General features: G+C 43.6%; 1 protein-coding gene across 6 annotated transcripts in view; it reads right to left on the bottom strand.

Moving 5' to 3' along the window:
* Positions 1-24443, bottom strand: part of LUC7L3 (LUC7 like 3 pre-mRNA splicing factor) — a 28752-nt gene extending 4309 nt beyond the window's left edge. Inside the window, exons 1-11 of one of the 6 annotated variants that reach the window (XM_070060858.1) lie at positions 24146-24413; positions 12259-12325; positions 11842-12043; positions 10756-10813; positions 8454-8493; positions 7823-7967; positions 7395-7469; positions 5550-5654; positions 4192-4353; positions 3030-3313; positions 2218-2378 (exon numbers count right to left, since the gene is read on the bottom strand). In XM_070060858.1, the coding sequence (XP_069916959.1) occupies positions 2218-2378; positions 3030-3313; positions 4192-4353; positions 5550-5654; positions 7395-7469; positions 7823-7967; positions 8454-8493; positions 10756-10813; positions 11842-11907 (1096 nt within the window). In that variant the 5' untranslated portion in view covers positions 11908-12043; positions 12259-12325; positions 24146-24413. Of the gene's footprint in view, positions 1-2217; positions 2379-3029; positions 3314-4191; positions 4354-5549; positions 5655-7394; positions 7470-7822; positions 7968-8453; positions 8494-10755; positions 10842-11841; positions 12044-12258; positions 12326-23841; positions 24084-24145 lie in introns of those variants that run through there. The other 5 variants (XM_070060860.1, XM_070060859.1, XM_070060861.1 and 2 more) reach the window with 5 other exon arrangements.
* Between the last annotated feature and the right edge of the window lie 3128 nt (positions 24444-27571).

Below are 27571 nucleotides of genomic sequence, written 5' to 3'. Positions count from 1 at the left end.
AAGACAGCCCTGATGAAATCTAACTACTTTTGTTCCTAAAGAAGCAACTAAACTATTTTAAGTGGCACACATGAGGATTCAGGAGAGCAAAAGGAATACAGGATTAAGAAACTTCTCAAAACAGAAGTGATTAATTTGATTTCTGATATCCTTTACCTAGCTCAAAAGAGTTGGCACCTCACCCGAAAAATACATTATGCAGAAAGTCTTACAAAAACTTGATGAAACTTTCTGAAAACTAATGTAACGTCAGTTAACCCTTTGAAGCAATTACCTTTGGAATCACCGAAGCAATTTTTTTAAAAGATTTATTTACTTAAGAGATAGTTATAGAGAGAGGGAGGGATAGATAGACAGGTCTCCCATCCACTGGTTCACTCCCAAAAAGGCCACAACAGCTGGAACGGAGCTGAGCCAATCCAAAGCCAGGAGCCTCTTCTGGGAGTGGGTACAAGGGCCAAAGCAGTTGGGCCATTTTCTACCAGGCCATAGCAGAGAGCTGGATGGGAAGAGGAGCAGCCTGGACACGAACTGGGGCCCACATGGGAAGTTAGCGACACAGACAGAAGCTTAGCCCCCTACGCCACAGCACTGGCCCACAGAAGCAATCTCTACATCTCCTACAGAAGTTTAAAAATATTGTCCTCATTCTTATTTTAATTATTGTTTCATCTTATAGAAAAGGGTGATATATGTTAAATAAATACTTTAAAATCAGAGGTTGCCAGGCCAGTGCTGTGGCATAGCACCACATGGGCACTGGTTCAAGTCCCGGCTGCTCCACTTCTGATTCAGTTCCCTGCTATTGTGCCTGGGAAAGCAGTGGAAGACAGACCAAGTCTTTGGGCCCCTGCACCCAAATTAGAGACCCATAAGAAGCTGCTGGCTTCAGATCTGCCCAGTTTCAGCCGTTGTGGCCATTTGGGGAGTGAACCTCAGATAAAGACCTCTCTCTCTCTCTCTGCCTCTCAAATAAATAAATCTTAAAAAAACTTGTACCTACAAAGGGAAAAGAAAAGCAGAAGCCAAAAAACACATCCATTGTTTCTGCTGCTAGTTCTCCAACTCAGTATAACATAAACTTTGAATCTAACAAAACAGGACAGCTATAAAAAATATAAAACCAGTATAATAAACTCGAATGCCAATATGTGTTTAATGTTGGAGATCAAACACAAACACAGGTAGGCAGGATGGGATGGAACAAGCAAAGCTGAGAACATTACAAGCAGGTCCTTTCTTGCATTCTTAAAACCATGCAAAGCGCAAGTCTGGTCAGCATAAAATGGAAGATGCTTAAAGAATCCAAAGAAAAGACAGACAGAAAACCCTGATGAGGAAATAATTATTGTTCAATAAAGGCGAAGGTGAAATATGAAACTACTATTGTGAAAACATGTCAAGAACAAAGTCGTATTTATTGTGCTAATAACACAGTAAAACCAAAGGAAAAGGGTATGTTAATACCTTACACATGTAAGGTATTTAACTTCGAAGAACTCAGAAGTTACTAAGTGAATGATGTAGATGAAGATCAATGTACATTTACTTTGCATGACATATTACAAAACATCACCAAGAATTAAAAAAAAAAAAAAAAAAGCCAATTACTAAGGTAAAAATTTCCCTAAAAGGAAACAGAATGCCTGGAAGAATTTAGAGGGAAAAATCTTTGGTTACCAACTGAAGGATGTGGTCTTTAACATGTTCTAAGGGAACACTAGGTCAACTCTCATTCTCAGATATCAAGCAGGAATGGTGGAAAAGTACACTAGTCTCCTAAATGGTGGATGGTCCTTTGAAGAGGAAAAGCACAGCTGGAAACCAAACTCTGGCTGTGTCTGGAGAAGGGGGGGGGGGGGGGGCAGTGCTGTGTGGCATGACAGGTAAAGCCATTCCCTGTGATACTGGCATTACATATGGGCACTGATTTGTGTCCTGGCTGCTCCACTTCCCATCCAGCTCCCTGCTGATGTGCCTGGGAAAACAGGGGAAGATGGCCTAAGTATTTGGGTCCCTGGAGCTCCTGGCTCCAACCTGGCTCAGCTCTAGCCATTGTGGCCATTTGGGGAGCGAACCAGCAGATGAAGAAATCTCTGCCTCTGCTTCTCTGTAACTCTGCCTTTCAAATAAATTATCTTGGAAAAAGAAAAAGTCAGTGGGGAGATAAGGGTATGAAAACAGTCTCTTAATGAACTGAATTCTCTATAAACTAACCTTTATCCTTGGATTTTGTATCTTGTTCTCTGTCCCGACTTTTGCTCCTGTGCTTATATGACTTTCGATCCCGGCTTTTTGACCTCCTTCGATCCCGGCTGCGAGATCTATGTTTTCTTTCTGATCTGTCATGGCTTCTGCTTCTTCGTCGATCCCTACTTCTTAATAATTTAACCAAAATAGAAAACAACTTCAGCAGGTATTACGACACGGAAAGTCCTTGCAGAAGGACTGTTGAACAATTAACAAGATTAAGCAAAACTTAAAACAGTAAAACTGACTTCTTTTTAAGTCTTCTTATAATCAGTGAGAAAAGGAGCATTTTAAGAGGCCATCTGGTATGACGACCTCCTAAAAAGATTTGTGTCAAACCTCTTAAGTACAAATAGCAAACTTCCCTGAAGATGGAACCATTCACTGACTTACCTCTCATAATCTATCCTAGCACTTAAGGATACAGTCCTCAACTTATTATAGATCAATTTTACACTGGCACGAAAGTGCTTTGTGCTTAGTAGAAACCCTGTTTTGAATTCTGATCTTTTCCCAAGTCAGTGATACATGGTACAAGACTCACCAAAATCAGCCAACACTCTATAGTGAACTGTGTTGCTAAACTATGATGTCCAGCAGGTTACAGTAATGAAATGCATTATCAATGTACAGTATTTTCAACTTAAGATGAGTTTATCAGGACATGACACCATCAAAAGTGGAGGAATTCCTAGACTTAAAGCTTCCCAAGTACACTATTCTAAGGGTTTATTGACTATGTATGATGTGCAGGATATTGTCACATGTGTTACATGTACCTGCTCCGCCTTCTTTCTCTACTTCGTGATCTTTTGTGGTCCCGAGACCTGCTACATCTTCGGTCAGAAGTGCGGCTTGAGTGCCTACTTCTTGAACGACTTCTCTTTCTTCTTTCTCTGTCACGAGCCCTTTCTTTCTCTCTCTCTTCCTCTTCTCTTCGTCTTTTTCTTTCTCTTTCTTCTCTTTCTCTCTCCCGCTCTTTCTCTCTCTCTTCTCTTTCTTGTTTCTCCTTTTTAAGGCGTTCATCACGATCAGGTTCTTCGGTTCTTTTTCTTAACTTTTCCTAAGTAAATTGAGTTGGATTCTTGTAACTATAACCTTAAGGACACTGTCAAACCATGATACGATGAAGCAATTTGTATGCCACTTTATGAAATTTGGTGGCTTTAAGGCAGGGGTGGGGAAAGCTTTTGCTGCAAAGGGCCATTTGGATATTTATATCACATCATTTGCAGGCCATACAACATATTAACTGAAAAATTAGCTTGCTGGGGCCAGCACTGTGGTGTCATGGGTAAAGCTACCACCTGCAGCATCAGCATCCCATATGGGCGCCAGGTTTGAGTCTCAACTGCTCCACTTCTGTCTGATCCAGCTCTTGATATGGCCTAGAAAGCAAAAGATGGCCCAAGTGCTTGGACCCTGCACCCTGTGGGAGACCCAGAAACTCCTGGCTTCTGATCAGTGCAGCTCTGGCCATTGCAGCTGAGTGACCCAGTGGATGGAAGACCACCCTCACCCCCCGCCTCTCAAATAATTAAAAAAAAAAAAAAAAAAAGTGCAGCTCTGAAGCCACAGTATCACTTCAAAAAAATTAGCCTGCTATGGATTTACTGAATTTCAAATCCTATCTGTAGCTGCCCTGGCAGGGCCAGAGCAAAGGTTTTGTGGGCCTTACACTGGTGGGACTTTCCCCACCCCTGCTTAAGGGAAATATAGAAAATCTGATACCAACTATACAAATATGATATCATTACTTAACTAAATCCAAGAATCTTCTCCCCAAATTTCAAATATTTTGAAGAAAGCACTTTGATAGCTTGGTGAGTAGCAGAATTTCATGGGGGATTATCACTGCTTCAAGTAATTATATACATTGGCAAAATACCAAGAAGTTTACATCTCCATGTTTTACCAAAATATAGTTATTTAAAAACTTACTTTTAATTCTTCTACAGTAGCTTTTATTTTGGCGTAGCCCATGTGCTGTTTTCCCATCAAATGGTCATCTACTCGGGACTGGGCATCTCCTACTATCAAAAAAGCTCCACACACTTCACAAACTTCCATTTGTTTTTCTTGGGCAGCAAAGCTTTCAATTGTCTGAAATGATAAGTCAGTTTATAAGGGTATCTGAGGAAAAAAGAACAAACCCCAAAAAATCTTAACACTCAGAACAGATTTCTAGTGTGTGTGTGATCACCATTTTCCATTCTCTAAAGCCACAACACTGGTCAGCAACTGGTCAGCTTTTGGAGAGGTAAATACAGCAAGAACAACCAACTTGACATATCATCCAGTGATGAGACCCATTGCTCAACTTTACTGACCGCCCACATCACCTTGAAAACTTACCACCTTTCAGAAAGCTATCTATTTTAGTCTAAATTCATTTCTCGCTTAGATTCAACAGGTATGGTATCCATATTAAAAAATCATTAAGGAACTGAATTCACTGAGTATAATCTGAACCCTTACTCAGTACTTGGAAACCAATGACCAATTACACTGCATCATAAGAAATCTAAAATATGTATATTTTTTAATATTTTTAATTCCTGAATTAAAAGTAAGAAGGTAGAAGATATTTTTAAAGAGTGTCAAATTTTAACCAAGGTAAATATATGTACTGAGCATTTTTAACAAAAATGAAAATACAGGGTAGGCATTGTGGCATAGAGGTTATGACACAACTCATGATGGATATCTACATTCTCTATCAGAGCACTGGTTCAAGCTCTGGCTCCTCAACTTCCAACCGAACTTCCTGCTAAAGTGCCTGGCAGCAGGTGATGGCCCAAGTACTTGTGTTCCTGCCACTCACATGGAAGTGGATGGAGTTCTGGGCTCAAGGTCTGGCTATTGCAAGTACTGCAGAGTGAACCAGCAGATGGGAGATCTTTCTATCTGTGTTGCACTGCCATTTAATGAAAATAAAAATTTTCAATAACTGAAAATAAAACTCAGACTCAAACAAGCTTGATTAAGGCACAGGTTCTTAAGTCAGTGTCCAGAGCCTATTTTTGTAAATAAAATTTCACTGGAATACAGTCACATCTATTTGTTCATATGTTGTCTGAGGTTACTTTCAGGACATAAAGACATGGATGGGTTTAGTAGCCTCCAGAGACTGTGTGGCCTGCAAACCTGAACTATCCACTATATGGCCCTTTAAGAAAAGTTGGCTGGATCTGAATTTGGGACATCAGAAAATCATTTTCTAAAGTTTTGAAATATGAATAGATCCTAAGTAATTCATAGCAAACACCTGAGTAATGTATAAGGAGGTTATCACTCACCGAAGTTGTAGATCTAAGCAATTCTCTCTCTTCTTTTAGCTGTTCAACCAATTTCATCATTCCCTGGGCTTCTTCTACCTTTCCTTCAGATCCTAATTCTTCAATCTAGAAAAGGCAGGGGGAAAAAAACAGTCAAGACTCCTTTTTGGGGCCAGCACTGTGGTACAGTGGATAAAGTCACCACCCACAATGCTGGTGTCCCACATGGGCACCAGTTTAAGCCTGGCTGCTCACTTTCAATCCAGCTCCCTGCTAATGTGCCTGGGAAAGCAGGGAAGGATGGTCCAAATCCTTGGACTCCTGCATCCATGGAGACGCAGACAAAGCTCCACGCTTCTGGTTTTGGATTGGCCCAGCTTTGGCCATTGTAGCCATTTGGAGAGTGGGCCAGCAGATAGAAGACCTTTCTTTCTTTCTCTGCCTCTCTGTAACTGCCTTTAAAACGTAAAACACACACACACACACACACACACACACACACACCCCTTAAAAAAAAAAAAAAAAAGACTCCATTCTAACCATGGTTTTCAAAACATTCAAGGAAGGGGCTGGTGTTGCAATGTGCTGGGTAAAGCACTGCCTCCAATACTGGCATCCCACACAGATGCTGGTTCGTGTCCCAAATGCTCCACTTCCAGTCCATGGCCTGGGAAAGCAGAAGATGGCCCAAATGCTGGGAGCCCTGCCACCCATACGGAGGCCCAGATGAAGCTCCTGGCTTTGGCCTGACCTAGCCCTGGCCACTGCAACCATTTGAGAGTGAACCAGTGGATGGAAGAACTGTCTTTCCCCTTCTCTCTCTAACTCTTTCAAATAAATAATCTTTTAAAAAATTTCATGGAAAATACATTTTTTTTAAATTTACCTGACAGGTAGAGTTACAGACAGAGAGAGAAAGAAAGGTCTTCCTTCCATTGGTCCACACCCCAGATGGCCGCCATGGCCGGCGCTGCACCAATCCGAAGCCAGGAGCCAGGAGCTTCCTCCTGGTCTACCATGCGGGTGCAGAGGCCCAAAGCACTTGGGCCATCCTCCACTGCACTCCCGGACCACAGCAGAAAGCTAGACTGGAAGAGGAGCAACCAGGACTAGAACCTGGTGCCCATATGGGATGCCAGCGCCACAGGCGGAGGATTAACCGAGTGAGCCACAGTGCTGGCCCACATCATCTTTTAATTCCATTTTCCCATCAACTTTCTGAAGTACTCTAGTATTTTCTTTATTCCCTAAGCTTCATGATTTAGGTTTGATTTTGTTTCATTTATTGAATCCTCTAAGATTTTTAAATAATTCTACGTATAACTGACATACAATAAAATAAGCATTTTTAGGGTGCATAATTCAACTCTGTACCATTGGATACAACCATAATAAAATCATCACAGCCATCTAGATAATGAACATTTTCACCATCCAAAGAGGTCTCTCTCCTGCCTGGTTTTAAGTATCTACTCCACCCTCATTCTCATACATATTCCTAAGGAACCACCCATCTGCTTTCTGTCACTATAGTTTTAATTTTCTCAAATTTTATGTAAGTGGAGTTACACAGTATTCATTTTTTGGTCTAGCTTCTTTCACTAAGTCTAAAATTCATTCATACTTTTTACGTATTTACTTTTTATTACTGAGTAATACTCCACCTTATAGATACATAATTTAATGACTCATTCCCCTGTGAATGAACATTTGTGTTGTTTCCATGTAGGGCTTTTTTTTCAGGGGAGGGGGCATTATGAACTAATAGTACTGAGCATCTTTTCATGCTTTTTTTTTGCCATCCATGTCTTCAGTGGTAAGTCTCTATTCCAAGTATTTTCGGACATCAATGTGCACCATTCTCACCTGCTGCAGGAGCACATCAATTTTGTCTGTTAGAACCTGAATTTTTTCTTCATTTTTACCTGTTGGGCCAGCTGCCTGTTGAAGATAATAAACATACTATCAACAACAACAACAACAACAAAAAAAAACCACACAAAAAACCAAAATTAAATATCCAGCTTCTCATATACCATATATAATATTTACATTTAATAATTAAAATGTTTAATCCCAAGGATAATAACTCAATTATCTTCAAATTCTGCTAGTCATATCACCAGTTACTGCTTTTTAAAGAGAAAAAGCCGTAAGATACCAAACATCCTAATAAAAGCTAAAAGAAATTTGATATCATTGTAAAAGAGTAAAGTAATGAACAAGGGAGGTCACTGGGCCTCCAGAGAACACAGATCGCTTACGGAGACTAAGTCCAATTTACACTTACTTACCCCAGAAGACTGCTGGTTTTGAGATAAGGCCAAACGAGCATGGCCTCGTCGAATTCTTCGTTCTACTTCTGCAAGTAAGCTCTGTAAATATCGCAAAAAATCTCTCTCATAGCCAACTTTCATAAAACGAGAACTCTTCTCATACCTAATAAAAAGAAAAACAAACACAACTTTCCAAGAATTCACCCGTTATAACTCACATATCCTAACTAGTCACAAGGACTTGTTTTTAGGCTGATGAACAAAAACTGGTGTATACGGAATGAACTGCTGATTGACCTTCATCCTAGTGAAGGGAAGGCAGTGTACTTAATTGTTTGGCTAAGCGCACAGGCTTTACACAGAGGTATGACAGCCACCTCTGCCACCATACTGGATCTGTGACTCTGAACCAGTCTCATCTATAAACCTGGAGCTGCTAAAAACCAAATGTGTGAAAGCGGAGGGGAAAAAAAAAGGCTTGGCATATGATATGCACTCAGATGATGGCTAGTATCATTAACGTCACATAGCTTTATTCCTACTCCCAGTGTTCAGACCTCTATTAGATATTCATATTAAATTATGTCTTTAATCCATATTTCCTTTAAACTAAATAATGATTAGGAAAACAAATAACTCAACAACTTACTGTTTTCGTAGATTTTCATCATGAATTTTTTCACAAGGACCTGGAAAAAATATGGTATATATATGTGAATGTATCAATTATTTAATATTAACCTTTTCTCTTGACCAAAATATTTTTTAAAAGGAAAAATGATCCTTTTATCACTGAGTAGTCTGTAGATGCCTAAGTTGACCCTACTAAACCATGAAGCATTATGTCCAAATACCACATGGAAATTGGTCTCCTGGGTTTCCAAGTTCAGTAATAGGAATAGAAGAAAGGAAGGGATGGCAGAAATGAGAAGAAAAGAAACTGCTTCTTACTGCTATCAAAGAAAACTCTGATGGAGTAGATCTCTGGTTCAAACCACCATAGCCGTTTTATTATTTTCAAATACTTGCACATAAAGCCAAACAAGACAAGACTAGCACCCTAGTAGTCTTACTCCTTCTCATCTCTAAAAAGCAACCAATTTTGACTCTTTCAGCTATTTCTGGAATTTACTTCCATATTTATAATATAATTTGTATGTTCACTTTTCTTGGTTTATCAATCTATTCAGCAAAATTTCAGGTTTGTATTTTGACTATGTCAATGTTGTTCACTGTCAGTCTTAACAAAAGATGCATTATATTTTTCTTGGAATTTTTTTAGTAGCTTAGTTTTCTATGTATCTACTTCCAAATTCTTCTCAAACACTAGCTCAGTGATAAAACTATCTCTAAGTTTCTCTTAAGCTTCAAAATATATCAGATAATCATTTCATTTTCTTCCATCTGTTTCACTTCAATCTGCGATGCTTATCTTTGACTACTTCAATTTTCTAAGCTCACTAAAATCATCATCTGGAAGAATTCCTTTTCTGTTCTGTACTGGATACAGTTCACTAACTCTAGTTTTTGCTCTAATTCTAGTTTTGCTCTAATTCTTCATTGCTTACACAAATGTTTTGGGGAAGTTTACTGAGAAAAGGTCCATGGGAAATACTTTTTACCTTTACACTTTGATGTTTAGCTAGTAACAAAAATGTAATTTCCTTTTTTTTTTTTGGACAGGCAGAGTGGACAGTGAGAGAGAGAGACAGAGAGAAAGGTCTTCCTTTGCCGTTGGTTCACCCTCCAATGGCCGCTGCGGCCGGCGCATCGCGCTGATCCGAAGGCAGGAGCCAGGTGTTTCTCCTGGTCTCCCATGCGGGTGCAGGGCCCAAGGACTTGGGCCATCCTCCGCTGCACTCCCGGGCCATAGCAGAGAGCTGGCCTGGAAGAGGGGCAACCAGGACAGAATCCGGCGCCCCGACCGGGACTAGAACCCGGTGTGCCGGCACCGCAAGGCGGAGGATTAGCCTATTGAGCCACGGTGCCGGCCTAAAAATGTAATTTCTTTTTTAAAGATTTATTTGAAAGCCAGAGTTACAGAGAAAGAGGGAGAGACAGAGATGTTCCATTTGCTGGTTCACTCGCCAAATGGCCACAACGTTCAGGGCTGGGCCACATGAGCCAAGAGCTTCAACAGAGTCTCCCATGGGGGAGGCAAGAGTCTAACCAATTAGGCCATCGTGCTCTGCTTTTCCCAGGCCATTAGCAGGTGCTGGATCTGAAGTGGAACAGCTGGGAACTGATGCCCATATGGAATGCTGGCAATGCAGGCAGTGGCTTTACCTGCTATGCCACAACACCTCCCCAAAAATGTACTTTCACTCAGAACCTGAGGTGTTTCTCCGATGTCTTCAGGCTTCCTAGGTTGTCACTGAAAGGCCATTCTGATTCACAATCCTACAGTCTACATATTTCTCGTGCCTTCTGTAAGTTCACAAAGATGTGCCTCAGAGTGTAAACCTTTTTCATCTATGTACCAATCATTTGAAGGACTCACTCAATTTAGAGATTGATGTCATTCAGTACTCCAAATTTTTTTAAATGTTATTTCTTTGTGAATCTCCTCCCCGTTTTATGAAACTATTACTCAAGTATTGAACTGATTTATAACTTTTTAAAATTTTTGTCTGTCCAACATTCCAGCAAATATCCTCTATATTTTCCTTATTTCTCTAAAGATACTACATTTAGTTAAGATTTGAAGAAAAAAATTCTGCTTCTCTCATAATCTCTAATTCCTTTAAAATCTCCATCTCTTGCCTCTACTTCATGTGAAAGGTGTTTTTTTCAGTGTCTGGCTGCTGTTCCTTGGCAGGCAATTGATTTTTAATAGACACTCCCAAAATCTGACTGACCCATTATGCATAGGCAGTGTTTGTCAACTAACGGGCTTTAGCACAGGAAAGTTAGGCAATATTTCTTTAAGGAGATACCTCAAGGATCAGTACCTGTAGAGATCACTTCTCTGGAACTGTTCACTTTGTCTAGGGAAGAATCCTCTTCTACCTGGGGAAAAACATCTGGCTGTATCCTTCTAGGAATAGGGCAGAGGAAAACCCCACTATTAAGAATACAGATTCATTTAATCTTTTTTTTTTTTTTTTTTTTTTTTTTTGACAGGCAGAGTGGACAGTGAGAGAGAGAGACAGAGAGAAAGGTCTTCCTTTGCCGTTGGTTCACCCTCCAATGGCCGCCGCGGCCAGCGCGCTGCGGCCGGCACACCGCACTGATCCGATGGCAGGAGCCAGGAGCCAGGTGCTTTTCCTGGTCTCCCATGGGGTGCAGGGCCCAAGCACCTGGGCCATCCTCCACTGCACTCCCTGGCCACAGCAGAGGGCTGGCCTGGAAGAGGGGCAACCGGGACAGAATCCGGCGCCCCGACCGGGACTAGAACCCGGTGTGCCGGCGCCGCAAGGCGGAGGATTAGCCTAGTGAGCCGCGGCGCCGGCCAGATTCATTTAATCTTTTTTACAATCTCACTTATACTCACTACTGCCCTGTGCTCTATCTGGGATCTCCAAATCTAAACTCTTTCAGCCCTAATGTGTTCTTCATGCTCTAAGGCAGGCACTGTGTATAATAAATTAATGATACACTTATGTATCTATAATGATACTAGTTCTGTATCATCCTTGAAAGAATTGAGAAAAATCCTCAATTATTTGTTACATTTCATGGTTCATATAACCAGGGTGTCTCAGGGTTGATGTCTCCAGAAAAAAACCCTCTGTTCTCCTGGGGCATAGGGAAGGAAAGGCAGGATCAAGAGATGCACAGGACCACCTAAACTAATGACTCTCTACCAGGGGCAATTTTGTTTCCCAGAGGACACTCGGCAATGCCTGAAGACATTTTTGTCTGTCCCAACTAGAAGGTGCTACTGGCATCCATCTAACAGGCAGAGGCCAGGGATGCTGCTTAACATCCCATAATATTATAGGACAGCCTCCCCAAAAACAGTTTCAAAAAGGTCAACAGTGTCAACGCCGACACTCATTCTCAGCCCCATTACTCAACCCTGCCTTTTGTGGTACCTGGTGCTTCCAAATCCTGAGCCTGTCCAAGGTTCTGCTGATCAAACACTTGCTTCTGTTAAGCATCCCCTTCTGCAGGCTTTTAGGATGCAGGTTTCTCTGCTCTGTTGAGTTTGCTGCTACTTCTCCATCCACTTGTCATCTTCCAAAAATTTGCTGACATCTCTAACATTATCGCCTCTTCCATTTACATCATTTAAAACTTTTTTCATTTTAGTGGGGTTTTGAGAGGGAGTGGAAATAGACATGTATGTTTAATTAAACCATATTTAACCAGACTAACATTAAAATTCAAGTAAGCAAGCCAGTAAGAAATTACTTAGCAATCTTTAAGAGCTTCTCAGAATTATAAAGAACCATTTTCTTAAAAAAAAAAAATCACAAAAATGATGAAAGTTACAAGGAAAATTTACTTACCAAGATCAGAACGAGTGTTTGTGAACAATTCCGCAGGACAAAAACCACAGAGGTAATATTTACAAACCTAGAAAGGAAAAAACAAAGAAATAGTTAACTTCATTTTGTAAAAATGTTTTTTTGGTAAAAAAAAAATTTGTAAAAAGATGCCCAAGTAATTATTTTCTCACTTCTTGAAATATCCATCTTTCAACCAAGTTAAATATAAAGACAATTACATTTGTTGAACTACACTCATACTAATTAGGTAAATTAGTGACTTTCACACTCCTCTATTTTAATACAAGGAAAGATGTGTGGGTCTGACACAATTAACAGTATTTTCTACTATCGACTTTTTAAAAAAAGATTTATTTATCTGAAAGGCAGAGTTAGAGACAGACAGATATTCCATGCACTGGTTCACCCCCGAAAATGGTCACAACAGCTGGGACTGGGCCACGCTGAAGCCAGAAGCTTCTTCCTGGTCTCCCACCTGAGTACAGGGGTCCAAGTACTTTAGCCACTTTAGGCTGTTTTCCCAGGTGCATTAGCAAGGGAGCTGGATCGGAAGAGGAGCAGCTGGGACTTGAATTGGCACCCTTATGGGACACTGGCATCACAGGTAGCAGCTTAATCCACTATGCCACAACAATAGCCCCTATCTTTAAAAAAAAAAAATTTTTTTTTCCATTTATTTGAAGGCAGAGTAGCGGGGGGGGGGGGGGGGGAGGGAGAGAGAGAGAGAGAGATCTTACATCTGCGGATTTACTCCCCAAATGGCTCCAAAAGTCAGGCCAAAGCCAGGATCCAAGAGCTCCATCTGGGTCTCCCAAATGGGTGGCAGGGGCCTAAGTACTTGAGCCATCATCTGGCGCATTAACAGGAATGCCGAATCAGAAGCAGAGGTGGGCATCCCAATGAAGTAGGCAGGCATACAGGCTAAAATTAATTAGATTTGTGAACTGAAAGACCACGCCTTCGCTATGCCACTCCCCTCTGGAAGTGGGTTAAAAGCCGGGCCAGGTGATCTTCTTCCCTGGCCTCTTGTCAGAAGGGGGCCTGCTGTAGCCCCGTGCCTCCAGGGCGATTGGCCTTTGGGCCATGTGCTCTAGGCTTCCTGGCCCAGATCCAGGCCTCGATGCTCATCCACGTGGCTGGTTCCTGGTGCTTGGTATGAACCCCTATTCACCTCCCTCTCTTAAATAAAGCTCTCACTCTCCTATGCATCTTTCTCACTAAATAAAAGCTTAAAACGTACCATGCTGCCTCATTTATCTGTGCCAGTATTTAGAATTCTTCTCTAAATATGAGGCAAGAACCCTCTTGGGTTACTAATATCGAGGATTTAGTAATAAGCCTGTGGTGAAATCGTAAGGCACCCCAAATTCCAGTGGCACATGTGGCACCCCGCATAGCATTTCTATGGAACTTTAAGGGGCCACATTTCTGTGTAAATTTTAGGGGGTCTTCTCCGATTTCACCAAGAGGCAGCTTGACTCAAACTATACCCATTTTTAGACACAGGTCTCATACCTTCCCCTGAGGTTGGGGCTGAAAGTCCCAACTCTCTTTTGCCTTGGTCTTTTCTTTGACCAGCACCATCCCAAAGCAATCCAGCTGCTACCAACCAGCCAAACACTAGCATACAAAAAAGAATACTAAGCATATGAAAGAGATACTATCTCTTCAGAGATAGCTCAAGTTAAACTGGTGCCAATTATCTACTACAGAACCTAGTTTCCTCATATTGAAAAAGGATACAGTAGGGTTAAGCCTCCACCTGCAGTGCTGGTTCCTCTCCACTTCCAATCCAGCTCCCTGTTAATGATGAGAGGAAAATGGCCCAAGTACTTGGGCCCCTGCACCCATATGTAAGAGCCCGAAGAAGCTCCTGGCTTTTGCCTGGCCCAGCCACTGCAGTAATTTGGGGAGTGAACCAGCAGATGGAAGTTCTCTGTTTCTACCTTTCAAATAAATAGATCTTTTAAAAAAGGAGACATTGGGGCCAGCGCTGCGGTGCAGCAGGTAAAGCCACCGCCTGCAGTGTCGGCATCCTATATGGGTGTCAGTTCTAGTCCCAGCTGCTCCACTTCAGATTCAGCTCTCTGCTATGGCCTGGGAAAACAGTAGAAGATGGTCCAAGTGCTTGGATCTCTGTACCCATGTGGGAGACCCAGAAGAAGCTCCTGGTTTCTGATGAGCTCAGCTTCGGCCGTTGTGGCCATTTGTGGGATGAAACAGTGGATGGAAGATCTTTCTGTGACTCTGCCTTTCAAATAAATAAATAATTTTTTAAAAAGATAGAGATGGTATCTCATACTAGTCTAGTGAAGATTAAACTATGTATGTTTATTAACCTGGAAGAAAAGGGCAAATTACCCTGAATTTTAACTACTGATGAGACACATCTGTATGTGGACTAATTAGGAATACCTTATTTAGTCTGACTCCATCTGAGAGGAGAAAACTGAGATCAACCACATGACCTACCCTGAACATGCAGCTACTTTAATAAATCCAGACTACATCCCATTTTGCCAATCCAGTATGCTCTTTACTCTTCACTGATTACTATTTCACCTTTTAACTGATACATCAAAATTATCTGTTACTCTATTTAATAATTTCTATACCTAAACTTTTTGCTTAACTCTCCTGAGGGACTGAAGATGCTTAATTAAAAATGCAAAAAAGAAATAAAAGAAAAACTGGTAGTACATATGTGGATGCTTCAAATGAAGCTGTCAGTGATTAAAAAAAAAAAAAAAAAAAAAACCTGTAGCAAATTAAGCTGCTGCCTGCAATGCCAGTATCTCATATCAGAGTGCCAGTTCAAGTCCCGGCTGCTCTACTTCCAATCTAGCCCCCTGCTAAAGCACCTGGGAAAGATGGCCCAAGTGCCCTGCCACCCACATGGAAGACCAAGATAGAGTTCCAGACCCCAGTTGCTGGAATCATTTGGGGTGTGAACCAGTGGGTGAAAGATCTCTCTCCCTTACTAATAAATCTTTAAAACACAGAATTCATTTACTTGTAGACTTAAGTTAATTGCTAACATCTTTGAATGCCAGCACTCTGCATTTAATGGTAATCCCTGAAAGAAACTTTCAGACAAGTCTTTACTAAATGTCCACCATGGACCTAGATAACTGATGACCAAAGGTGGGAAGCACTGATAACATGGGGAGGGGGGTGAGCAGTGGGGGTAAGAGGCCAACACTAGAATTCTGTGAACATAACTGTGATCTATACTCTTCATAAATTTAAAGTAATAGGCCAGAGCCGCAGCTCACTTGACTAATCCTTCACCTGCGGCGCCAGCACCCCGGGTTCTAGTCCCAGTTGGGGCGCCAGATTCTGTCCCGGTTGCTCCTCTTCCAGTCCATCTCTCTGCTGTGGCCCGGGAGTGCAGTGGAGGATGGCCAAAGTCCTTGGGCCCTGCACCCGCATGGGAGACCAGGAGGAAGCACCTGGCTCCTGGCTTTGGATCAGCGCTGCGCGCCAGCCACAGCAGCCATTTAGGGAGTGAACCAATGGAAGACAAGACCTTTCTGTCTCTCTCTCTGTAAACTCTACCTGTCCAAAAAAAAAAAAATTTTTTTTAAAGTAATAACCAGCAGTATTTGAAGAGTTCAGTCTCATCAACAGTTTTAACTACCAGTTAAAGAATGCAGATATATTGTAAATATAACTAGAAAGTTTTGATCGGGGCCAGCGCTGTGGCGTAGCAGGTAAAGCAGCTGCCTGCAGTGCCGGCATCATATATGGGTGCCGGTTCGAGTCCCGGCTGCTCCACTTCCCATCCAGCTCTCTGCTATGGCCTGGGAAAGCAGAAGACGATGGCCCAAGTCCTTGGGCCTCTGCACCCATGTGGAAGACCTGGAAAAAGCTCCTGGCTTCGGATCGGCACAGCTCTGGCCATTGCAGCCATTTGCAGAATGAATCAGCAGATGGAAGACCTCTCTCTCTTTCTCTGTCTCTCCTCCTCTCTCTGTGTAAAATAAATAAATAAATAAATCTTTGGGGAAAAAAAGTTTTGATCACAAGTTTCCCTAAGCTTAAACAGAATCAAATCATCCTGCTAATGGGCCTGGGAAAGCAGCAGAAGATGGCTCAAGTATTTAGGCCTCTGCCAATTACATGGGAGACCAGGATGGGGTTCCTGGCTCCTGGCTTCAGTCTGACCCAGTCCTGGCTGTTGCAGCCAACTGGAGCATGAATCAGTGGATGGAAGCTCTCAAAAAAAAATCTTTTTCAAAAAAACTTTAAAAAGCACTTCCAGACACTTTCCCAAAATCCCCTCCCACCCACCCTTCTCTGTTATTCCTTCTCCACCCACCATGTTCTTCCCCTTCCAGTGTTCATTGTATAGTGGACATGATCATGCGTTGACTGCTTTAATGTCTGTCTTCACTAGGTCACAGAAGAGCAAGGTGACAGCCGCCTGGAGTCAAGTTGCTGCTCTTCTCATTTGACCTGTGTGAACTTGGAAAAGTTCTTAAACTAGCACCCCCGCGTCCACCCCATCCCCTTCAGTTTCTTCTTTGGTAAAACTCTTAGCTCAGTGCTTGGCACATGGCTCCATAAAACTGAGCTATGATGCTAGCTCTCCAGCCATGGCAAAAAGACTGGTGTTGTGGCATAGCAGGTAAAGCCACTGCCTGCAACGCTGGCATCCCATATGGGTGCTAGTTCATGTCCCAGTTGATCCACTTCCAATCCAGCTGCTAACGGCCCGGGAAAAGCAGCACAAGATGGCCCAAGTGTCTGGGCCCCTGCCACAAATGTGGGAGACCCAGAAGAAGCTCTTGGCTTCAGCCGGACCCAGTGCTGGTTATTGCAGCCATCTGGGGAGTGACCCAGTGGATGGAAGATCTTTCTGTCCCTTCCTTTCTCTGTAACTCTTTCAAATAAACAATAAATCTTTTTAAAAAAATTTGAAAAAATGGATAAACACCTACAAAGAAAAAAAATTTTTTTGACAGGCAGAGTTATAGACAGTGAGAGACAAAAAGGTCTTCCTTCCGTTGGTTCACCCCCCAAATGGCCGCCACAGCACTGCGCCGATCCGAAGCCAGGAGTCAGGGGCTTCCTCCTGGTCTCCATGTGGGTGCAGGACCCAAGCACTATGGGCCACCCTCTACTGCCTTTCTGGGCCACAGCAGAGAGCTGGACTGGAAGAGGAGCAACCGGGACAAAACCAGCACCCCAGCAGGGACTAGAACCCAGAGTGCCAGCGCCACAGGTGGAGGATTAGCCTAGTGAGCCGCGACGCCGGCCTAAAGAAAACTTTTAATAAAAGTATTTTTTTTTTTAAAGAAGATTTAGGGGCCAGTTCTGTGGCGCAGCAGGTTAAAATCCTACCCCGCAGCAACGGCATTCCATGAGTTCCAGCTGCTCCACTTCTGATCCAGCTCCCTGCTAATGCAGGTGCTCATGAACCCACGTGGGAGAAATGGATGACACTTCTGGCTTCAGCCTGGCCCAACTACGGCCACTGCAGCCATATAGGGAGTGAATTAGTGGATGGAAGACCTCTCTCTAACTCTGCCTCTCTCTGTAACTCTTTCAAATAAATAAAATAAATCTTTAAAAAGATTGTCTCTAATTTTATTACGCATTTTGCAGCCATGGTTCATCCACTTTAAATAAATTAAAATTTTGGTAAAATTTCTATTAATTTTCTACACACAGCAGCCAGACAGCAAACTTCTCTAGTGTTTAGAAACTTTCTATTGTTTCCCAATGTAATTTAGTCCAAATTTTTAACAAGGCTTGTAAAAACCACTCAAAACCAAGTTCCTGCCTATCTAGCCACATTCACCCAATAAAAGCAAACAAGGGCTCCAGCTATAACATTATATACAATTTCCCAAATGGACTGATTTTCTTCAGCCTAGTAACATTTGTCTTTCCTCCCTCTCCCCTTCCTCCGGCTTCTCCCGTCCAATCTTTTAGGTCCAGTAGCTCAAAGGCCAGTATATCTTAGAGGTGTTTCATGAACATCTATCCCAGTTGGGGTTAGATGCATCTTTCCTATGTAGCCTCTGTACCTTATTTTCCCCCATTATGGGCAATATTTATGTTGTTATGAAAGTGCTTACTCTTTCAAATCTGTTGTCATCACACTGATGGCCTGCTAAACTGCTGTATTTATACTACTGTTACATTTTTGTCCAAGAAAAATTAATGCAAAAACTTAAAACATTTCATAAACAATGAAGTACTGTGTTAGTTAAAAAAAAGTAGTTATGAACTTAACCTGCCTTCTTTCACTGTGAGAAAATCAAGTCTACTGACACATGCATAGCAACATACACACGCTATTCCTAAGTCAGAAATACAAATAGGGGGCGTAGGGGTGTGGTGGGCTGAGCATCCTCCTGAGGCGCTGGCATCTCTTGTGGGCACAGGTTTGGGTCCCGGCTGCTCCACTTCCGATCTAACTCCTTGCTGATGGCCTGGGAAAGCAATAGAGATTGGCCCAGGTACTTGGACCCCAGCACCCATGTGGAAGACCCGGAGGAAGTACCTGGCTTCAGATTGGCCCAGCTCCAGCCTTTGTGGCCATTTGGGGGAGAGGATCAGCATTTGGAACACCTCTCTGTCTCTCCCTCTCTCTCTAACTCTGCCTGTCAAATAAATAGATGGATCTTAAAAAAATAAATAAAAATAAAAAACCAAATATATAGGAAATACTTTAGCATTTTAAATGTGATAATAGTATTGTGCTTGGGGCCAGCATTATGGCTTAGCGTGGTAAGCCACCACCTGTTCATGTCCAGGCTGCTCCACTTTGGATTCAGCTCCCCACTAATGTGCTTGGGAAAGCAGCAGAGGACAGCTCAAGTGCCTGGGCCCCGGCACCCACGTGGGAGACCTGAAATAAGCTCCTTGCTCCTGGCCATTGCAGCCATTTGAGGAATGAACCAATGGATGGAAGACCTCTCAGTCTCTTCCTAACTGCCTTTCAAATAAACAAATCTTTTAAAAAATTGTGCTTATATTTTTAATTTTTAATTTATTTGAAAGGCAAAGAGAACTCCCATCTGCTAGTTTACCTTGAAAAAGCCCGCAACAGCCAAGACTGGGCCAGGTCAAAGGACTAGAACTCAAACTGGACCTGCTCGAATCAGTAACAGCTCAAACTGTGACATGGGATGTGGGTGTCCCAACTAGCACCTTAACCACTAGGCAAATGTCTGCCCCTGGGTATGTTTTTTAAAAATATTTTATCTTAGAGATACATAATGACTTTGAGGTTGAAATAAAAGAACTGCTTTATCTTTTTTTTTTAACAGGCAGAGTGGACAGTGAGAGAAAGAGAGACAGAGAGAAAGGTCTTCCTTTTGCCGTTGGTTCGCCCTCCAATGGCCACCGTGGCCGGCGCGCTGCAGCCGGCGCGCTGCAGCCGGCGCACCGCACCGCGCTGATCCGATGGCAGGAGCCAGGTACTTATCCTGGTCTCCCATGGGGTGCAGGGCCCAAGCACTTGGGCCATCCTCCCACTGCACTCCCGGGCCACAGCAGAGAGCTGGTCTGGAAGAGGGGCAAGCGGGACAGAATCCGGTGCCCCGACCGGGACTAGAACCCGGTGTGCCAGCGCCGCTAGGCGGAGGATTAGCCTATTGAGCCGCGGCGCCGGCCCAAGAACTGCTTTAAAACAACAGTGTGTGGTTCTCTCGCTCCCTCCCTCCATCAATAAATTAAGGGAAAAAAGTGTAGAAGATAAAGAATATTGGCCACTTCCTGATAACATTGAATTGAGTATGGTATATGGAAAATTTATTATATTCATTCTAATTCTGTGTATTTTGGGGAGAAAAAGCAAACAGCAGTTTGTACATGTAACACATGAACTGCTGGTAATTCTGAGACATCAATATTTACCATGTACAATAGAAAAGGCAAAAAACGCCTACGTTTCTGACGGTATTTTAGTAACTCTGAATTACAATTATTGGTAAAACATTTATAATACATGTCATTATAATTATTAATTTTCTGCTTCGAATTTTCCCTCTCAAAATGCACATTTAAAAATGTTATCAAAGGGCAGATATTTGGCCTAGTAAAGATGCCCACATCCCAGATCAGAGTGCCTGCGTTAAGTCCTGGCTCTGCTCTTGACTCCTGGCTTCCTGTTAATGCAAACCCTAAGATTGCACCAGTAAGTGGTCAAGTAGTTGGGTTCCTGCTGCCCAAGTAAAAGAGTTGGACTGCACTCCCTATCTTAGGCTGCCTTTGGCCCAAGCCTAGACATGCAGGAAATGAACCAGTACATGGGCGCCTCTCTGCCACTCAAATAATAAAAATTTATTTTTAAAAAATTTACTTATTTATTTGAAAGGTAGCATTAGAGAGAGATCTTCCATCTGCTGATTCACCCCCCACAAAGGTCACAACAGCCAGGGCTGGGCCAGGCCAATACCAGGAGGTTCTTCCAGGTTGCACAAATTGGTGCAGGGGCCCAGAGACTTGGGCCATCTTCCACTGCTTTCCAAGGCACCTAGCAAGGGGATGCCAGCACTGCAGGCCATGGTTTAACCCACTGTGCCACAGTGCTGGCCCCTAGAATTTATTTTCAACATGTAAACAGAAGCTTTATCTACTTTTTTTTTTAAGATTTAGTTTATTGAGGCCAGTGTTGTGGCACAACAGGTAAAGCTGCTGCCTGCAACACTGGCATCTCATATGGTGCCAGTTCGTACCTTGGCTACTCCACTTCTGATCTCACTCTCTGCTTATAGCCTGGGAAAGCAGAAGAGGATGGCCCAAGTGCTTGGGACCCTGCATCCACGTGGGAGACCTGGAAGACACTCCTGGCTTCAGCCTTGCTCCAGCTCCCTCTCTAACTCTGCCTTTCAAATATCCTAAATTAAACAAAAAAAAATTAAAATTTGAAAGGCTGACACACAGAGAAAAGGGTGGGAGTACCTTTACCCACTGGTTCACTCTCCAAAAGGCCACAATAGCAGATCTGGGCCAGGCCAAAGCCGGGAGTGAGGAGCTCCATTTGGGTGATGGGGCCCAAGCAGCTGGACCATCCTCTGCCGCCCTCCCATGCACACTAGAAGAAAGCTGGACAGAGAGCAAGGCAGCTGGGACTCCAATCAGAGCTCCCCTAAGGGATAGTGGTATAACAAGCAGTGGCTTAATCCACTATGCCAAAATGCCAGCAACTATCTACTGTTTCTTTAAAACTTTGTGGTATCAGTAACGATACAACATCTGCTATTATTCCAAAGATTTTCGAAAAGGGCATCTGGTTCAATTCCCTTCACAAATTATTAAACCTTCCTGAACTTGATAAATGATGAAAGAAACTTCATTTTCAGATATTAGAATCACAGTTAAGAGTTAAGCTATTTCACTTTTGGGTTGAGATCTAGAATGCAAAAATCTCAATAAGCTACAAAATTCCTATATTACATAAAAAAATAAAAGGTTCAAACTAGACTTTACCATTTCCTAGAATTTTCTAATAATATGGCCCCTAGTGCCTTCCAGAGAAGCTGTGAAATCTTCCCACATGGAATGAGGTTATTTGGGATTAATCAAGCAAAGCAGACAAACTGCAACAATCTACAAAGTCACAAATGCCTGTAAAACACCAACTCGGTAAAGCACTTTCCAAGATTCCCTATACATCATTAAAAATGGCCCATATTCTGCCTCACAGATGCATCCTACACTTAAAATGCAGCCTCTCCAAAATCCAGCTTGATCACACATGGTTAAAGGGAAACAAAAAAACTGCTATGAGAAACGAGTTCAAATTACAATCTTAGAAGCTATTACCAAATTAATGCTGATTAAATTCAACTGTGCACATCTTCCATAGACCTACACAATCAGGCATCGGTGGGGGTAAGGGGTGCTGGGCTATGAAAATCCACATTCAAAACAAATTCCACATGTCAAGCAAATACAGGTCTCTAGGGACTACATTTTAACACTAAGGTAAAGTCTTCACTTTGATTCAAATATCTATAGATGCCACAACTGGAGTTTTAATACACTGTTGCTTCCTTGTGATATTTTAGATGTCTCTGTTCCAAATGAAAACAAAGAACCCCACCCAGGTGAAATGTCTCTTCCATCTAGTGCAAATGTGGCAAAGAAAAATTTCCAAACAGGTATGCAAAAATATTTTGAAATGTCAGGCTAACATGACACTAATGAATACTCAGAGGCATATGTTGGGTCTGTCCATCCCTCCAGGATTAGCACTAACAGTCAACAACACAAGAGTGTGCAAATGACCCGGAAGTGATCAGGAGCTTCCCTAGCTTTACTATACCTCTCCAACAACTCATTAGAAGAGGCATCTTGTTCTTGGTCAACACCACCTACCTTTTCCCTGAAGACATGAAACTGAAATGCTAGTAACTGACTTGAAGTCCTTAAATCTAAAATGAAATGCAATCTGTCATTAAAAGCATTAAATATTATGGTGATAAACACTAAAAAGTTAAAATCAGTGCAAAGCACTAAAACTGAAAGTAAAGCAGATTATGCCAGATACGATATAAAATCTAAATTGCTATTCTGAGTGCCTCTGGGTTTATAAATCCTTCAAATACACTGCAACATGTTCCTTCACAACACGTGTTCAAAACAAGGGGGCAGAGACAAGGCTGCACCAGTTGAGTGAAATTAAACATTTTACTCTTTAATACAAAATACATAAGAGTACTATTTGCATATAGGTTGAATCGCAATATTGTAAGCCATTGCAAGCTTAGACTGAAAAGTTACTGAGTTGGAAGACAAAATTTGAAAAAGTTACTTCTCTGTGACAGAGATATCTAGAAAGGAAAAAGGCATCTAGTTAAGCAACAAAGTTACTCAGTCTCCTTCTGCACAAACGTCCAAAAAAATGAACCCTTCAGAAAGATTCACATTTCCCATTAGTGACAAACGTGTAATTTCACAAACACCCCACACAAAGAGTTCTATCACAAGAACATTTCATTACTACTCTGGAAGCATGTAGCACCCCCAATCCAACTTCATCAAAACACACTACTGGAGTACTACACGCACGCATCAACCTGTTTTCCTGCATTGCAAAAGAAAAAATGTACACTATGTTTAAGTCTATGTTTAAAAAGACTAGGCAACTAATTTTCTTTACAAAACATTATCCACTGAACTGTTTCTTCATGTTCTGATTAAGCGATTGCTTTAGAAGTATCACGTTCGATTACAATCGTTCAAAACGAGACCAAAACATATGAAATACACTACAGCATTTGCAGACAGCCTATTTCATAGACCGGGAAAGTGAGCAGGACTGCAAAGATTAGGTTTAGCTTCGCCACTTTTCTGCCAAAGACCTAGGGCTAGCCTCTCAAGTCTCACCTGCGAAACCGAAATTGTATTTAGCCCTGTTCACAGTTACGAGGATGAAGTGAGTTTTGGGCGGAAAAAAAAAAAAAAGCTTTGACAACTATCCACAGGAGCGATTTATTAGAACAAGCTGTAAGTCGTCACGGTTAAAAAAGAAAAAACTACTAAGTTTCTGCCTCTATTTTTCCACATAAGCTCCGAAAGTGAAACAATTCCTGAATTAAAGATACCGCCACGACCACTAACCTGGGTCCGATATTTCAGTCTAAACACGACGCTCAGCCCAAATAACGGAAGAATTTGCCCTTCTCCCTTTTCAGGAGGTGAAAATTCGTAGCCGCTAGATGTAATAAATTCTCCCATCCTTCCTTTCCCGCGTCTCCCCGCCTCACCCCGGCGCTTTCCAATTCCGCCCAAGGCGCTCCCCGGCTCCCGCGACACTAGAACAACAAAAACAAACCGCCCCTCACCCCCGGACGCCGGGCCCCGGCCCGCGCCGTTCCCCTCCCCCACGGCGCCCGGGCACAGGCCCAAGGCCCGCGGGACTTACGTTCTCGTGGTCCCACCGCACGTTGCTGCGCTTCTCGTCCGGGGCGAGGTTCCGGTCCCGGCCCATTAACTCATCCAACAATTGCGCAGCAGAAATCATGGTGCTTTTTTCGGGCGGCTGCTCCCAGCAGCCCTCGCACCCGCACACCGAAACGCCGGCGACACGGTCGCCAAGCTCCTCGGCCCGCTCTCAGGCCGAACAAGCCTCCTCCTCAGAGGAGCCGATAAGACAAAATGGCCGCCGCGCGGGCGCTTTCCCAGCATGCCGTGCGCCCACGGGGCCACGCCCAGGCCCGGGCGGCAAGGGCAGGCCGGCTTCCGCGGGGCGGGGGCGGGGCCCGCCGTGGGCGGGACCTGCCGAGGCCGCCCGGAGCTCCGCCCCTGTCCGAGCTGCGCGGTTGAGTCACCGCGGCAGCCTGCCTACCCCAGTTTCCGCGCTTTTGCACAGTGAGCGGTGCGAACCCACGTGTGGCAGCTTGGACGCCGCTCCGACGTGGGGGAAAAGCGCACGGTGCCATCTTCCAGTGGGAGGGACTGAAACTGCGCACCCTGATTCCGGCTCCCGACTCCATTTTCCCAGTCTGCCTCCTCTACCTGGCTTTGTGCTCCCGTCCTGGGCCTCCAGGTGGACGGGGACGGAAGTCTAGGCGGGAAGTGACAAGGCGATTTCTGCAAGGTCATGAGGAGTATGAGGATTGAGTGCTACACCTGATGCCACCCAGTCTGGACTTACTATACAGTCATTTGCTAAACAAGTAGCTGAATATTAGCCTATACTAGACACTAAGCTTGAAGCTACTTTGAAAACCTTTTTTGTTTTAAAAAAAAAGATTCCTTTATTTGAAAGAGTTACAGAGAAGGAAGGACGGAGAGAGAGACGTCTTCCTGGGGTCAGCACTGTGGCATAGCGGTTAAAGCTGCTGCCTGCAGTGCCAGTATCCCATATGGGCACCAGGTCGAGAGAAACGTCTTCCATCCGCTGGTTCTCTCCCCAAATGGCGCAGCAATGGCCAGGGCTGAGCGAAGCCAAAGCCAGGAGCGCTTTCCGGGTCTCCCACGTGGGTGGCAGGGGCCTAAGCTCTGGGGCCATCCTCTGGCTGCTTTCCTCAGCCCATTAGCAGGGTGCTGGATGGCGCTTTACTCTGTATGCCACATGTCAGCCTCTACTCTGAGAACCTTTCAAAGACATCCTTGCTCTGTCCTTGCGTTGGTGAGGGAGACTTGCTGAGGAAATGAAATCACAAAGACATGGATACAAATTGGGATCTGTGCAGTTAGCACAGTTAAGGAGATGCACTCTACACCCAAATCATCTGGGTTCATAAGCCTAGCTGTGCCACTCTGTGCCTTTGTTTTCTCGTCTATAAAATGGGGTTTATACTGCCATTTTAACACCCACTTACAATAGGGTGTTATTGTGACGATTAAATGAATTAATAAAATATAAGGCACTACGCATTGATGCAACAAGCCCAAGACATTCACATTCATCTAGTCATTAGCTACTATGAATGGGAAAAAGCTGGGAGCTGTCAAAGAGCAACAGAGGTCTCTGGAAGTGATTTAAGACCTCCACAATAATAAGGATCCAGCCAGAGTAAATGCGGAAAAAAATCCGATCAGAGAAGATGGCATATAGCAAGACCATCTCATAACATGAAGCAGTGTGCATCATTATTTGAAACAAGCCTGAACCCGGTGGGCCTGGGTACACCAGATGCCCGTTAAGTAGCATTTGCGACATGCTGCTGCAGACCTTGGCAGAAGAAGCCAGAGAAGTCCCAGGGAGATCGGAAGGATTTAGAGTGGAGGAAGGCAAAGCTCAAAGGAAAGTGAGGAACATTGGAGAACACGGCTGAGGGTCTGACAAGCGAGGCCTGACCGTGTCGGGTGAGCCTTGCAGTTGGGAACCACACAGGAACAGGATGAAGTGTGAAGGGGAAGTAAAGCCAAAGGGTGGTTGGGTAACTCTTCTTGAAAAGCAGCGAACCTGAGAAGTGAAAGGTGGGAGGCTTCTTAACGATGGGAAATTGGGATATGTTTAATGTTTGGAATAACCCATTATAGAGGAGGAAGATAAAGGGAGTGAAGACCTAAGTTCTTGCCAAGGCGAGGTCAGGGCATTTTTCTGCAAGGAGAAAAAAATCTTTGTGCACTGCAGCAGGAAAGAAGAAAAGGTACAAATCTGTAGATTTAGCAGTGAGATGGGGGTAAAGGGGAGTTTTTTTTTTAAATTAATTTATTTAATTAAAAGTCAGACTTAGAGAGATCTTCATCCGCTGGTCCACTCCCCAAATGGCTGCATTGGCCAGGGCTGGGCCAGGCGGAAGCCAGGAGCCAGGTGCTTCTTCCAGGTCTCCCATGTGGGTGCAGGGGCCAAGCACTTAAGCCATCCTCTGCTGCTTTCCCAGGACATCATTAGGGAGCTGGATGGAAAGTGGAGTAGCCAGGACGTGAACTGGTACCCAAATGGGATGCTGGCATTACAGGTTGCAGCATCATCAATTTTGCCACAATGCTGACCCTAAGGTGGGGGACTTCGGAGTTGTGGGCTACTGTTTTCTCATTTCCCTAATTGTCACTACTGCCAGGAAAAAAAAAAAAGTGTGTGTATGTGGGGGAGAAGGAGTGTATATTGTTAATCACAAACAGGACCTCTACCACCTGCTTGCAAAGGTACAGCTTCCACCCCCTAAAACTTTGTGAGGGAACCTCTCATAATTCCACAAACTTTCATGGTCCATGTGTTCTGTGCCAGGAACTGGGCCAGTGGCTGGGCATGCATTCCATATGGGAGTGTTGATTCAAGTCCCAGCTGCTCCGCTTCCGGTCCACATCCTTGCTAAGCACCTGGGAGGCAGTGGATAATGGTCCACGTACTTGGGCCCCCACCATCCACATAGGAGACCTAGATGGAGTCTGTGGTTCCTACCTTCAGCCTGGCTTCGTCCTGGCTGTTGCAGGCATTTGGGCAGTGAACCAGGGCATGGAAGATCCTCCCCCCCCCTCCCCCCTCCCTCTCTCCCCTTCCTTTTTCCCTCTCCCTCTCTCTTCACTTTACCTATCAAATAAATAAACATATTTTTTAATGTTATTGGCTGGACTGTATCCTCCACACCCCAAAATGTTTAAGCACTAACCCCCAGTGCCTCAGAATGTGACTGCATTTGGAGACAGGGCCTTTGAAGGGATAATTAAGTTGAAATGAGGCAATTAAATCAAAGGAAGACATTCGGACACACTAAGAGACACCAGGGTGTTCCTTGCACAGAGGAAAGGCCATGTGCCGCCACGGGGAGAAGGTGGCCATCTGTAGGCCAAGGACAGAAGCCTCAGGAGCAGCCAAGCCTGCTGACCCTGATATCTTGAATGTCTGGACTCCAGAACCGTTAGAAAATGCGCCTCCTTTGCTCAAGCCACATAGCCG

Source organism: Oryctolagus cuniculus, chromosome 17 (genome assembly GCF_964237555.1).
Source record: "Oryctolagus cuniculus chromosome 17, mOryCun1.1, whole genome shotgun sequence".
Taxonomy (NCBI): Eukaryota; Metazoa; Chordata; class Mammalia; order Lagomorpha; family Leporidae; genus Oryctolagus; species Oryctolagus cuniculus.
Note: the sequence above shows the minus strand (reverse complement) of the source record. Positions and strands in the feature narration are given on the sequence as shown.